Source organism: Aphidius gifuensis, linkage group LG3, assembly GCF_014905175.1.
Source record: "Aphidius gifuensis isolate YNYX2018 linkage group LG3, ASM1490517v1, whole genome shotgun sequence".
Taxonomy (NCBI): Eukaryota; Metazoa; Arthropoda; class Insecta; order Hymenoptera; family Braconidae; genus Aphidius; species Aphidius gifuensis.
In genome coordinates this window covers 21,677,365-21,690,908 of record NC_057790.1, presented here as the reverse complement: position 1 = coordinate 21,690,908, position 13,544 = coordinate 21,677,365, and the positions used below count along the sequence as shown (strand labels likewise).

The 13,544-nt window shown below is 24.1% G+C and overlaps 3 protein-coding genes across 6 annotated transcripts in view; 2 read left to right on the top strand and 1 right to left on the bottom strand.

Annotated features, from left to right (window-relative positions):
• Positions 1-9: 9 nt before the first annotated feature.
• On the bottom strand, positions 10-3,800 carry LOC122852790 (gamma-tubulin complex component 3). Of its 2 annotated transcripts, XR_006373865.1 has the most exons (3): positions 3,631-3,800; positions 955-3,435; positions 10-138 (listed from the first exon to the last, which is right to left on the bottom strand). XR_006373865.1 is itself a non-coding variant. In XM_044152800.1 (2 exons), exons 1-2 carry the CDS (start codon positions 3,707-3,709, stop codon positions 1,010-1,012), a joined length of 2,505 nt encoding a protein of 834 aa, XP_044008735.1. In that variant the 5' UTR covers positions 3,710-3,758; the 3' UTR covers positions 948-1,009. The 2 variants fall into 2 exon arrangements, 1 of the variants encoding a protein (XP_044008735.1); XM_044152800.1 differs by lacking the exon at positions 10-138 and having other exon boundaries at positions 948-3,435; positions 3,631-3,758.
• A 155-nt stretch (positions 3,801-3,955) lies between these two features.
• Positions 3,956-6,499, top strand: LOC122852794 (NADPH-dependent diflavin oxidoreductase 1). Of its 2 annotated transcripts, XM_044152804.1 has the most exons (5): positions 4,347-4,412; positions 4,500-4,513; positions 4,595-5,969; positions 6,031-6,290; positions 6,395-6,499. In XM_044152804.1, exons 3-4 carry the CDS (start codon positions 4,618-4,620, stop codon positions 6,254-6,256), a joined length of 1,578 nt encoding a protein of 525 aa, XP_044008739.1. In that variant the 5' UTR covers positions 4,347-4,412; positions 4,500-4,513; positions 4,595-4,617; the 3' UTR covers positions 6,257-6,290; positions 6,395-6,499. The 2 variants fall into 2 exon arrangements, with proteins under 2 accessions (XP_044008738.1, XP_044008739.1); XM_044152803.1 differs by lacking the exon at positions 6,395-6,499 and adding an exon at positions 3,956-4,208 and having other exon boundaries at positions 4,282-4,412; positions 4,500-5,969; positions 6,031-6,343.
• A 455-nt stretch (positions 6,500-6,954) lies between these two features.
• LOC122852785 (rho GTPase-activating protein gacZ) overlaps positions 6,955-13,544 on the top strand; it is a 32,015-nt gene continuing 25,425 nt past the window's right edge. Inside the window, exons 1-2 of one of the 2 annotated variants that reach the window (XM_044152791.1) lie at positions 6,955-7,133; positions 11,091-11,165. The gene's annotated coding sequence lies outside the window, so the exon portion shown is untranslated. Of the gene's footprint in view, positions 7,134-11,090; positions 11,166-13,197; positions 13,409-13,544 lie in introns of those variants that run through there. The other variant, XM_044152792.1, reaches the window with a different exon arrangement.

Genomic DNA, 13,544 nt, shown 5'->3' with positions numbered 1-13,544 from the left:
TAAAATATTATTTTATAATTTTCTAGATGTTTTTTGTATACTGAAATTTATGCAAATCATTAAAGCTTGAAGTCAAGGGCATTTTCATTTCTAAATAAATAATTTGTTTACTAACTCATGGTTTTTTTCATATAGCATCTGAAAAAAATTTAAAACAATGAATTAATTATTTAAATAAAATATAATAGAGATAAATTAGTAATTAATTTATATTAGTTTTATTTTTTTTTTACATTAAAAATAAATTATCCAAAATAACTGATGTGTGCTTTCTATTTTTTAGTGAAACGTAATATTTCAAAAAAATATAATTTATAAATTTAATATCATTTTTGTTTGTATATTTAATTGAAGAACACTTTCAAATATTTATTTAGATTAATTAAATTTGAAAAAAGAATTAATTATTCTTTAAACAACAATACTGTGATTATCATTATGAAAATAAGTCAATTTTTTATTAATTAAAACAACAAAATAATAATTTTTTACGTTTCCACCATTTTTTATTTTTTTTATTTTCATTTTTTGGGTTCAATGGAATACGATCAAAACTTTCATTTGAAAATGAACCATTGATTGATACTGAATTACAAATACTTGTGTTTTTATGTGAAATTAAATTTTCCTGTTCAAATTTATCAACCGGAAATACATGAAAATCTTTTTTTTCATTTGAATTATAATGATGAAAAGTTTTAATATCAAATGAAGTAGAAGGACCTTGACAATCAAACGACATCACTGGACTGATTGCTTTATTAATATTTTTACCAATACTAATTTGTAAAAAATTTTTAAAATGTTTTTTATTAATATCAATATTTTTTAAATTTATTATAATTTTTTTAGTAAATAAATTTAATTTTTTACTATTATTTTTATGATTTTTATGAATTAAATATTTATTATAATTATCAATGAAAATAATAGTATTAATTTTGATATATTTACTCATTAATAATGTTATATATGATGATTGTTTAATAATTTTTTTAAATGATGGCTGTCACTTGGTAATGGCAAATGAATGATCACTTTGACAACGATATGTCAATGGTGCAAGAAGACTACTATCTTTACTTTTATAATGTTCATTAAAATCAAGTCTAACACTTAGTAATTGAAGTGATACATTTTCAGCAGATGCAAGCATTAATAAAAATTTTTTAACACGATCTTGATAAGTTTTTGATAATAATTTAAGCTGTCTTGATAATGTTGATAAATATTTATTAAATGTATTTTGTCTTTCAGCATTTTGTATATCAAGTGTATTTGTTCTACCCCATGTTTTTGTTTTATCACTTTCATCATTAATAAAACGTTTATTTTCAATTCTTGCTTCATATTCTTGACTTGTTCTTGCTAAAAATGTTTCTTCAAGTGTTTGTAAACTTAATATTGGACCATAAACAGCATGTAAATGATCTCTTAATTCTTTTGAATCTTCATCAAGTAATGTACCACGACGTACTGATTCAACAAAAAAATTATGTGCAACAATAATATCATCAAGTGATGATGCTTGTTGTAAATTATTAGCAAATACATCCCATGAACATTCAACAACTTCAAATAATAAATAATATTGCATTTGATGAACAAGATGTACCATACTACTTGTTATAACATGAATTAAATTTTGTATTGGTAATACTTCAGGCATTTTACGAAACATTTTAGCTGATGTTATTTCATGTTTCCATATTGTTGATAATATATATTCCATACGTTTTGCTTTCCATAATGAAAAAAATACAGTTTGATATGTTTCACGACATGGTTCTAATATTGTTCCAATTGGTCCAGATACATTATAATCCAAAATGAAAACTTCCCATCCAGAATCATTTTCAGATGATTGAAGTAATCTAACATCAAGACGTCTTTGTACATCAATATCTTCAATTTTAGTACATGTTGCACGTATTGCTGTTTCTAATATTGATGATATATTATGTGGATATAATGAATTTGCTGGTTTAGCTAATTCTGGTTCTAATAAATGCATTAAATGTTGTACAAAATGTCCTTGACCAAGTAATAAATAACCTTTTATACCCTGTATATGATCCATCAATTGATATTCTTTTGTAAGTGATTCAACAACTCTTGTTGATGTTTCTTTATATGCAGCATTCATCATTGTTTGAAGTGGTCCATCTGGATCCATATCAAAAAATGTTTCAACATGACATTTATTATTGCTATTACAATTACTATCATCATCATTATCATAAAGCATATAATTTTCACGTCCATGTAGTGGTGTTGAATCTTTACATATTTCACGTAAAAAATTAATACTTTTACCAGTACCAAGTATTTTTTTAGCTTGTGATTTTGTTATAAATATTGGTACCATTGAATCTCTAACAAAATATTTTTCATGCCACATTCTATCACCAACAACATTAATTCTTGCTTCAATAAAAAATTCTTGATATGGATCATCAAGTATACCATCTGTTATCCAACGTATAAGCATATTATATAATGGTTTACAAACACTTTCAAGTATTCGTTTAACAAGTTTTTCAACTTTTGGATTACCATGATTACTAAATTCATAAACAGCTGATGCTAATGCACCACCTTTTTGATTTTTACATGAACGTACAATACTTGCTAGCCATTTTAAATTATCTAATGGATCATATGCCCATAAATGTAAATGTGATAATGTAACTGTTTCATAACCCATTGTACCATTTGATCTATTAACTTCTTCTTGCATTATTGCTATTAATCTATAATATTCAGATAATTCTTTATGTAATACAGCAACAAGACTATCAGCAACTCTACCAGCACAATTTAATGTTATTTCATCTAATCCACGTCTAACAACATTATGTAAATATCCTAATTCACTTAATCTTAATACAGCTTGTTTATGATATCTATTTATATTTGATGTTAAATCAATTTGAAAACCATATGTTGAATCTAATTTTAATATTCTACCTTCAATACCTTGAAATGAATATATTAATTCTTGTACAAGTACATCTTCTGATATACAATCTTCACTAAATAATCTACATGTATTTATTGGTGTTGATTGATTACTTGAATCTGGTGTTGTTAATGATACTATTTGAGCATTTTGTTGATAACCATGTGGTGTTTGTGCACTTGTTGATGCAACTGGTGATGTTAGCCCAAGTCTCATATCATAAATTGAAAATTTATCTTTTGTTATTTCATCTAATTGACGCATATGAAGAAGAAATGATAATACACCAATACGATTTTTTAATGGTCTATCTTTAAGATCACTATGTAATTTATCAAATATTATTGAATCTCTTGGTGTTAATTTATTTGTTATTTGATTTGTTATTGATATTTCATCTTCATGAAATTTTTCAACTCCTTGTGTTGATGATAATAAACCAAGTGAGTATCTCATAAAACGTCTGATAATTTCTGAAAATAATTAAAAGAACAAATTCAATTTATAAATTAAATAAATTAAAAATTAATTTAATTACTTTTCATAATACTATTAATTTTTTTTTAATAACAAATAATTTAAATAAATCCAAATGTTTTGAAAATTAATTATTATTTTGTTTTATTTATTATATTTTGACAAACAAAATAGAGGGAATTTTATCTAACCTGGATTTTGTTCACCACACATTGACATTATCATTTTTTGTATGAGATCACTGACTGTTTCTGCCTCTGAGGTACTCATGATTATTAATTTTTAAATTATCAATTAATTTATTTTTTAAAAATACACAACAGTAGGTATATTATTGTTTATTATCTTGTTAATAATTTCATGATGTAAAATAAATTGTCAACAAGACGCCATTGCTAAAATTTTTTTTTTTGTGATCACGTGATTGAATTTTAGTTGTGTTTCGAAGCGCTGATAGCATTGTTTTTTTGTTGGTTTTACTGGGAATTTCTTTATCAACTACGTGCAATGGAGGTTAGTCCAGGTTAGTCTGGATTTATGTGTTTTTTACAGTTTTTTAATCAACATACAAAACATATTATTTTTAAATAATTCTACTGTAATTGTCAAGTAATTGCATATTATATTTATGGCAACAATTGCAAATAAACAAATCATTAACAATATCAATCAATTATTTAGTAAAAATAATTTTATTTGCTTGTAATTAACGTGGCTAGTGTCATCAACATCAACATCATCATCAACATCAAATTTATCTAATCAAAAAGTGAGTAATCAGTTTTTCAGATAAAGTATAGCTATTAAATATTTAATTTATTAAATAATAATATCTTTTTTAGCAAAATAGATAAATAAATAAACAAATAAATCTAGTTAAAATGTTGGAGACACTTCAAATGACTATTTTGTATGGAAGTGAGACTGGAACTGCTCAGGATACTGCTGAGGACATTTGGAAAAGTGCCAAAAGGTATTTATATTAAATTAAATTAAATTATTATTAATAAAATTCATCATCAAATAAGTTTTTTATTCTAATTTTAAAATATATTTTTAGGTTACAATTAAAATGTACAGTAAAATCAATGGATGATTATGACATTAAAAATTTATTATCTGAAAGTTTAATTATATTTGTTGTTGCAACAACAGGACAAGGTGATCAACCATCTAATATGAGAAAATTTTGGCGTTATATGTTGAATAAAAAGCTACCAAATAATTTATTAGAAAATATAAATTATGGTGTTATTGGTTTGGGTGATAGTTCATATGAAAAATATAATTATGCAGCTAAAAAATTGAACAATAGATTATTACAATTAGGAGCTAAACAAATTATTCCAATTGGTCTTGCTGATGATCAACATGATCTAGGAATTGATGCAATAATTATACCATGGGTTAAAAAACTTTGGGATTCAATACAAATAATATTTAACGTTTCACTTAGCACTGATCATAATAATGATAATTTAATTGAACGTTTTGATGTAAAAATATTGCCAATGAACAAAGAAACATCTAAAAATATTAACAAAAAATATCGTGATATTCATAAAGAAGAAATTAAAATAATTGACAGAATGAAAATAGCAACAGTTAGTGATAATATTCGTACAACATCACATGATCATTTTCAAGATGTTAGATTAATTAAATTAAAATTAAATAACATTGATTATTTACCAGGTGATTTGATATACATAAAACCAAAAAATTCAATTGAACAAATTAATAATTTTTTTGAGCTATTAAAGGATATTAATGTGCCATTATATCCTGAGATGATTATTAAAATAATTGAAAAAGAAATAAATATTCCAGTTTGTTTAAAAATTTCTGATTTAACACTTTATGAAATTGTTGAACAATATTGGGATTTAAATTATAAACCAAGAAGATCAACAATGAAAATATTAGCATCAATAGCTGATGATGAATTGGAAAAAGAAAAATTAACTGAATTTAGTTTATCAATTGGTCAAGATGAACTTTATAATTATGTAAATAGACCAAGAAGAAATATCATTGAAGTATTAAATGATTTTCCACATACGAAAAAGAAACTAAATGAAAAAATATTATTTGAAATAATGTCACCAATAAAACCACGTGCATTTAGTATTGCATCAAGTAATAAACATTCAAATAATGAAATTCATGTACTTGTTGCTGTTGTTAAATATAAAACAAAATTAATAACACCAAGGCTTGGTTTGTGTTCAAATTGGCTAGCATCATTAAAATATAATGATGAAATAGTATGCTGGTTACAAAAAGGAACATTTAAATTTGCCATTGATAAACCAATGATTCTTATTGCTTCTGGTACTGGTGTTGCAGCATTTAGATCACTTTTACTTGATTGTGCTGCAAAAAATTATAATTTAAATAATACATGTATGTTTTTTGGTTGTCGTTATAAAGTTAAAGATTATCATTGTCAAGATGAATTTGAATTATTACAAAGAGAAAATAATTTACGAGTATTTTGTGCATTTTCAAGGGATCAACCAGAAAAAAGGTAATGCATTAATTAATTTCTAAAGCTATTATTATTACTAATTGATTTATTAATGTTTTAGATATGTTCAACATGCTATTAGAGCAGAAGGTCAACTTTGCTGGAATTTATTGGAACAAGGAGGACAAATTTATCTTTCTGGAAGTTCAAAAAATATGCCAAAATGTGTTCGTGATGAATTTATTGATATTGCTAAAAATTATGGACATTTATCAACTGATGAAGCTGAAGAATTTATTATTAAACTTGAAAAAAGTGGTCGTTATCAGACAGAAACTTGGAGTTAATTTATACTTGAACTTGAATATTTAATTCAAATGGGTATATTTTTTTTTTGATGGGTGTTTATTAATAAAAAAAATATTATAAATAAATAGATTATCGATTTGTTTTATAATTTAATGATAATAATAATTTTGTTTCAGAAGATTATCAGTCATCCTGAATTTTGTGAATTTTTTTTTCAACATTAAGTTCTATTATGGTTTGTTTATTTTTTAAACAAAATTAATCATTTATTAATTTTTTTAACAAGGTAAATTTTAATTATTTAAACAGTTTATTGTTTTAAATAATTTCAATCAAATTTTCTAAGGAAAAATGACTTGTTTATTAAAATAATAATTTTGCTACGTTATTTATTTTAAATTATACATTGTTTGTTGGTTTTTTTGCTGACGTAAATTTACAAACAAAAATTATGCATAAGAATTGAGTTCATTCGTGACTTGCAAAGAATTTATTTTTCATGTCACGATTAAGCCATGAATTTTTTTATGTCGCATTGACAATCGACATGTTTATGAAATTTGAATTTATTTTATTTATTTTTACATATTGGTGCTGTTTTTTATTATGTTTTCAATGAATTAATAAAATTATTTATTCATTTTTGTTCTTAGAATATGAGGCATCGAAATTTCAACATGTTTATAAATTTAATTATATTTTTTATTTAACTGGTGATAATTAGAGACAGTGAATAAGTGAAGTGAATAACAGTGATTAAGTGATGATGTGAATTTATACTTAAAGTATAGTTTTGAACTTGGTAAATTGTGATAATTATTGACTCTTTAATTTCGTGCTGAAATGGACTTTATTGACTCAGAAAAGCTAAAAAATTTAGCGAAAAAATTACAAGAGACGGAGAACACTAACAAGGTATGGTTTTTATAAATAAATTTCTAATAATAATTTTTAAATCATACTTAAAAAAATATGATATCATGTATATATTTTATTATCATCTTACATATGTTTTTTTTTTTTTTCAAAAAATACATATGCCTAAATAAATATAGAAACGAAAAATGCTTTTAGAATACGTAATTTATTGAAAATGAAAATGAAAAAAAAAAAAATTCAATTGGCTGCTCGTTGAAAAATAATATCTGTCTAGAAAAATATATATTGCAAAAAAAAAAAATACGTATGTTTGATGCACTTGAATAAGCGATAACTGCACACGGCATTGAGAGCTTGCGATAGATGCTTAACAATCGAATTTCGAATGTTGTATACACAGTACTACGTCTAGGAGAGTTATCCTATTGTTCTCTTTTAATATTTTTTTTTCTGTATTTATTTTTACTTTATATACAAAGACATGAAAAAAAAAAACGAAAAAATAAAATCCAAAAAAAATATACTTTCTTCTTCTATCAATTCAAACAATATTTTTTTTTTTTTTTTTCATATAGTTTTATTTTCATAAATATTCTATAGGTCTATGTAGAATATACTAATATTATTTTTATTCATTTTTTTTTTTGTTTTATTTTATTCTCACACCCAATTTTATATACGTGATTGTACGGCGAAATTGAGTTTGTAAGTTTGTATTCGTTTTGAAGGCTTATTGGCAAAAATGGATGAGTGCAGTAGAGAGAACAAGAGAAAAAAAGAGAAAAAATAAAAACAAGTAGAATGAGACAGTTTGGACGGAAGCCCAGAGAAATTCAAGGATTGCTTTTTTTTCTATATTCTTTGATTTTTCTATCGTCTCGTTGCGTGCACCTATTACCATGTTTTTTTTGTTATTTATTTATTTAGTTTTGTCTTTTTTTGTTGTATCTAACAATACTGTAAATTGATTGCTTCGTTTTGAGTAAGCATTTTTTATATTTTATTTTCTGACAATAGAAAATCAAAAATCTTTTGTTGGAAAATATAAAATATTTATACTTATTTTTAGTTTTTTTTTAAATTTATTTTTACGAGTAAATATATTATTTTTTTATGTAATATAAAAACTTTTAATCATTAACTTTTCTTTATTTCATCGAGATATCTATATCGGTGTTGTTTTAATGATTGTTCTCGTAACAATAATGGCTTCGAAAACAAATGCTACTACCACTTTTTAACGTTGAAAGTTAAAACTAGTTATTTTTATTGTCGTTGTATTTAACTTTTTTTTTTTATATGTCAACTCAAGAGCAAAACGATAATGGAAAACTAAATACTGCATTATTATTTTTTATGAAAATATATGGGAAATTATAATACTCGTTAAAAAAAACATGGAAAAATTTGAATAAGCAAAAGAAAAAAAAAAATACAATGACCAAGAAATATGACAAAAAATATTTAAAAAAATTTTTAGTAACGAATTTTAATCTATTAAAATTGTAAAATTTTCAAAAATTAGGCGAAATTGTCCCATGTGGTTTATGTTTGATTATTTCCAATTATTGATTTTTTTTTGTATTTATCCTGACTTTTCCAATGTTTAATAATTTTCTACCAAAAATCGTCTTTCAACAATAAAACAAATATTGAGGTTATAATTCATGTAGGTATTGATAGTGCAATGATTCTATTAGATGTTCAATAAATAAATAATACAAATATTAAAAAAAATAAATCCAAAAATTTAAGAATTTTTTAAAGGAAACAAATTTTTACAAATCATTTTGTTTAATAATTTTATTTATAAAAAATTTTCCGTGGCCATTTTTTATAACGTTTTATTTCAATCGATTTTATCGGACTGTCAAGTGATAAATATATAAATACCGGAAAGAAACCTTCACATCATAGCCATTCCGCATCCCTTTTTATCAAAACAATGAAAAATTTAAATAAAAAGTTGAAAAAACCCTTCATAAAAATAAACAAATAAACATAAAAAATTTGTAAGGATCAACGTTAAATCACTGTTAAATTAGAAATCCTAACACTATTCTAAAAATTTTAAAGCAATCGATTCATTTTTATTTTTTTATTAGAACATACTCAGACACTACTTATTATTATAAATATTTATTGATAACTAATTAACGCGAGGTAAATATTTTTTAAAGACAGTGGCTCTCGGTATTTAAACGCCGTATAAATTTGAGACCCTAAAAGTACATAAGTTAATTTGAAGAAGTTATGCGAGGTATAAAAAACGTATTTTGTTTTTTGTTAATTAACAAATTTCTAACAATAAAAAAAACTACCTCTTAATTATATAGATTTTGCAATTTTAAATGTCTAGGCAAAAAATTGCATCCACGATTTGTTTTTAGTTTTCTTAATATTTTGATTTTAAAATTTTTGCAAAAACATTTTTTGTTGATAACTAATTTATTAACAATGGAAATATTTTTTTTTCTATTCTTGGTTGTAGTATTTCTTCTAGGCTTCAATTTGATTCTAATACGAACATCCTATCTATATTATCTCAGAAGATATGAACATTTTTCTAAATTCATATAGTGAAAACAATACTAGTAGGCTTCCGCCTACGTAAAATTAAATGAAATTTTTAATGCTAATTAAAATAAAACAGTAGAATTATTAAAATATAAATTAGAGCTTTAGAAAAATTGTCATCTAATAATTGAATCATCAATAGAAAATTGTTTCTATATATTTCAAAAAATTATTGTTGATTTTTTTTTGTCTGTGTACTTTTCATCCTGACTTTTTCCAATGTTTAATAATTTTTCTACCAAAAATTACATAGTCTTTCAACAATAAATCATCTTAAAAATATAATAAACATTGTAAAATGCCTCGTAGCTAAGAAAATAGAGTGCAAGTTTTTGCTTGACCTTTGTTCTAGATGTTGCGATAAATAATTGAACAATATAGCAAGAAAATCCATGCCAAAAAGGTAGTAAGAAAATTGCAAAAGGAAACACGTATACTTACAAACAGGTACGACATTTTTGTGTATATGTTATAGTAATAATAGTTATGTACGAACATTTTGTGCCATTTATTATCCAACGTTTTATACTCAACGATCTTTATCGCCCTCGACTGTCCCACAGGAGTGATAAATATATAAAAATACCGGAAAGACTCCTTCACATCATAGCTTTCTCCACCTTCCTGCTATCTCTTATTCTATCGAATGAAAAAAAATAAATAAAAAATCCCAAAAAACCCGAGAGAAAAAAATAATACAAATAAATATAAAAAAATAAAATGATTGTAGGAGGATCAACGTTAAATCACTGTGTGCTTAGAAAATCCTAACATTTATTCATACACTTTTCAACGCAATATACGATTAAATTTTTATTTATTTTTACTTTATTTATGATAAAAAAAAATCAACATACACTAATAGAATATTTATTTAATTTTTTTTTAGAGGTAAATATTTTTTTTAAAGTGCAGTCTTCCGTATTAACTTCTAACTTACGCATCGTATAAATTCTAGACCCTAAATTCATGTTTTTTTTTTTAAATGTAGACATGCGTGAAAGAAATTTGTAAATTCATGGGATATTAAAAGGGAACAGTAGAACAAGTCAACGAGGCGTGAAACAAGTGCGTACACATTAACTTTTATATAGCAAAATATTTGTACTTGGCAGTTTGTAGGTACAAGTATTGAGGGTTGAAAAAGCAGTGCTTACACAGATGCTTAGTTTTAAAAAGAGCTTAAAATGCGTCGTGTGCAACAATTATAAATAAAAAAAAAAAATAACAACACAAGGCTTTTATAAATTTGTACAAATTACATGGTTAATTTGTCAAATGCACTGAAGTTTTTCGTATTATTTTTGAAAGAAAAAAACCACAAAGTTTTTTTCCATGACAATAATAATAATTGCACTCTCTTTTTGTGTTTATTGTTTGATAAAATTATTTAAAAATAAAATTGCATTATTGCAGATAATGTGAGTCATATTGAGGCAAGCTAAAGACATCAATTTAAAAAATTTCCATCATCGATTTGCAACAATGGTGGTGAGTTAAAAATTCTTTAATATTTTATACATTTTTTATTTTTATACATTTACTGAACAAGCTATTCATAAATTAATTATTAGATGCATTTTTAATTGAATTATAATTTGCATGGTTTATATCGGAAATTCTTGAGGGTTATATCATCGCTATGAATTTTGTATCGCCTCGTATAGTCTATCTAGTTTTCATCGAGTTAGTTGATGTATATACTGATCACTTTATAAACCCTGCAGTATATAATAGTATATCCTTATAATAGCCCTTGACACTAACATTAATGCCGACATTCAATGATTGCTATAGCAAAGCTTTCATAGATTTTTATGTCTGTCAATTTATATCAAACTTGTATATATACATTGCTTTATATACACTTGCATGTTTAATTATAACTGCGGCTTTATACATATTTCTATTAAAAAAATATAAAAAAAAATAATAACGCGCCCTATAACTAATTGGAGCATGACGTCTATATATCTCACCACCGGTCTGCAATCATATCATATCGACATCTTTGATTTTAATTCATGATGGAATATTTTTTTAATGAGTTTAAGGATGGGCATGTTGAACCAATTACCACTCATATGCATTTAAAAAGGTGATTTTTTTTTTTATATCGACTCTATTGACTTCCTGAATTATATTATTATTATTATCATTATTTAATTAATTTATCAAAGGTCATTAATAGATAGATTTCGTCTTTTTTTTTAAGTAAGAGTTTTATTACTGAAATGACTTTTTACAGTTGGAAATAAAAACTGTATAAAATTTTATAACGTCGTTCTGTTGGCTGATGATGATTTAGATTAATTTATTAGAAAAAAATTGATAATTTTGATGGTAATTTTTTGAAAATTAATTGACGAAAAATCCATTTATTTATGAAGATTTCTTTCGTAAAAAAAAGCTCGTTTTTTATCGGAAGAATTTAGAAAAAAATTATGCAATAAGAAAAATCGTATATTTTCAATTTGGTCAAAATTCAAAAATGAAAAATTATTCATGGATAAAGGACAATTTCATTTCTATTATATTTTAAAATTAAACTAGCTACCAAGAGATTGACAGTACAACGATAAGGATTTTCATTTAGTCGTTTGAATATCGATAAGTCAGATAAAATGTTCAATTTGGCAAAGGTATAGGATATACTGTATACTATACGTGAGCAAGGATGAAAGAAATAATTTCGTGGATGACATAAAATTGATATTTTACTTGGCCAAAGTCCAACTTGTCGAGATGGCAAAGACTTTTCAACTTTCCTGAAGCGATATACAATATATCTTTTGATAATAAAAAATAAAAAAAAAACAATAAAATATATAAGCTAGACAGAGAAAATCTACAATTACGATATATATTTTTTTTTTCTATTCATATATATTTAACACTTTCTTTCGACTCAGTTTATGACCAAATAAAAAAATAATAAAACCATCAAAATATAAATAAATCAATTCCATATAAACAAAAAAAAATTAACATTTTTATAAATCCTTCAAATGGATAAATTTATCTGCAAAAAAAAAAAAAATAAATCAAATTCAATATAGAGTAGTTTACTCTCTTATGTGAATGTTTGAAATTTCGAGTATTTGTTAAGTACATAACCCATATTTACAATTACTTTATGGACGAAAAGTCAAGAGGGATATTGGACCTGCATAATCGCAGGATAAAATGAGGGGTAAACCTTCTAAAAATCCCGTGAAACTCAGAAATGATCGGATCAGAAAATATTTATCTTTCTCCGTTTCTCCAAAGCTCTGATATTTTTAAAAAAAAATTATAATTAGAAAAATTGTTTTATATTTAATTTAATTATTTAAAAATATAACAAATTGTTTGAATATTATTATTTATATTTGAGATGATCAAAAAAGATATGTGCGCGTGTCAATTTTACTATTCATCTCGACCCCACCAATTTCTATTTCCGTGAAAGCATTGGACACTAGCGCTACAATGCTTACAACAGCAATAGCATCAACTAAAATGAGCTTGCATTTTATCGCCGGTTCAGTGTGCTACTGTGCTTTAGTCTTGATGTGAATTTCACTCGAGTAACATCGTGTTTAAAAATTCATATAATAATTACAAAAAAAAGTATATTTATTTATTTTAAAATTAATTTTTGTATATTTTTTAATTAAGTGCATTTATTTGGTGTTTTAATTTTGAAGAAAAAACAATTTATAAATGGAGAATGATATTTCATGGCTAAATCGGTAATGTACAGTTATTGTTATTATTTTTTTTTTATATATATAAAATGTGACAGCTTTTCTTTTTTTTAAATAACAAATTTTTTAAATAATTTTTTTTGTTTATATTTGCTAAAGTTTTGTAAAGGTTTAATGAATT

Coding starts and splice junctions, on each gene's coding strand:
- LOC122852794 (XM_044152803.1), top strand. CDS start 4,321: ATGTTGGAGACACTTCAAATGACTATTTTGTATGGAAGTGAGACTGGA. Junction 4,413..4,499: donor ATTTGGAAAAGTGCCAAAAG/GTATTTATATTA, acceptor ATATATTTTTAG/GTTACAATTAAAATGTACAG. Junction 5,970..6,030: donor AGGGATCAACCAGAAAAAAG/GTAATGCATTAA, acceptor TTAATGTTTTAG/ATATGTTCAACATGCTATTA.
- LOC122852790 (XM_044152800.1), bottom strand. CDS start 3,709: ATGAGTACCTCAGAGGCAGAAACAGTCAGTGATCTCATACAAAAAATG. Junction 3,436..3,630: donor GTGTGGTGAACAAAATCCAG/GTTAGATAAAAT, acceptor AATTATTTTCAG/AAATTATCAGACGTTTTATG.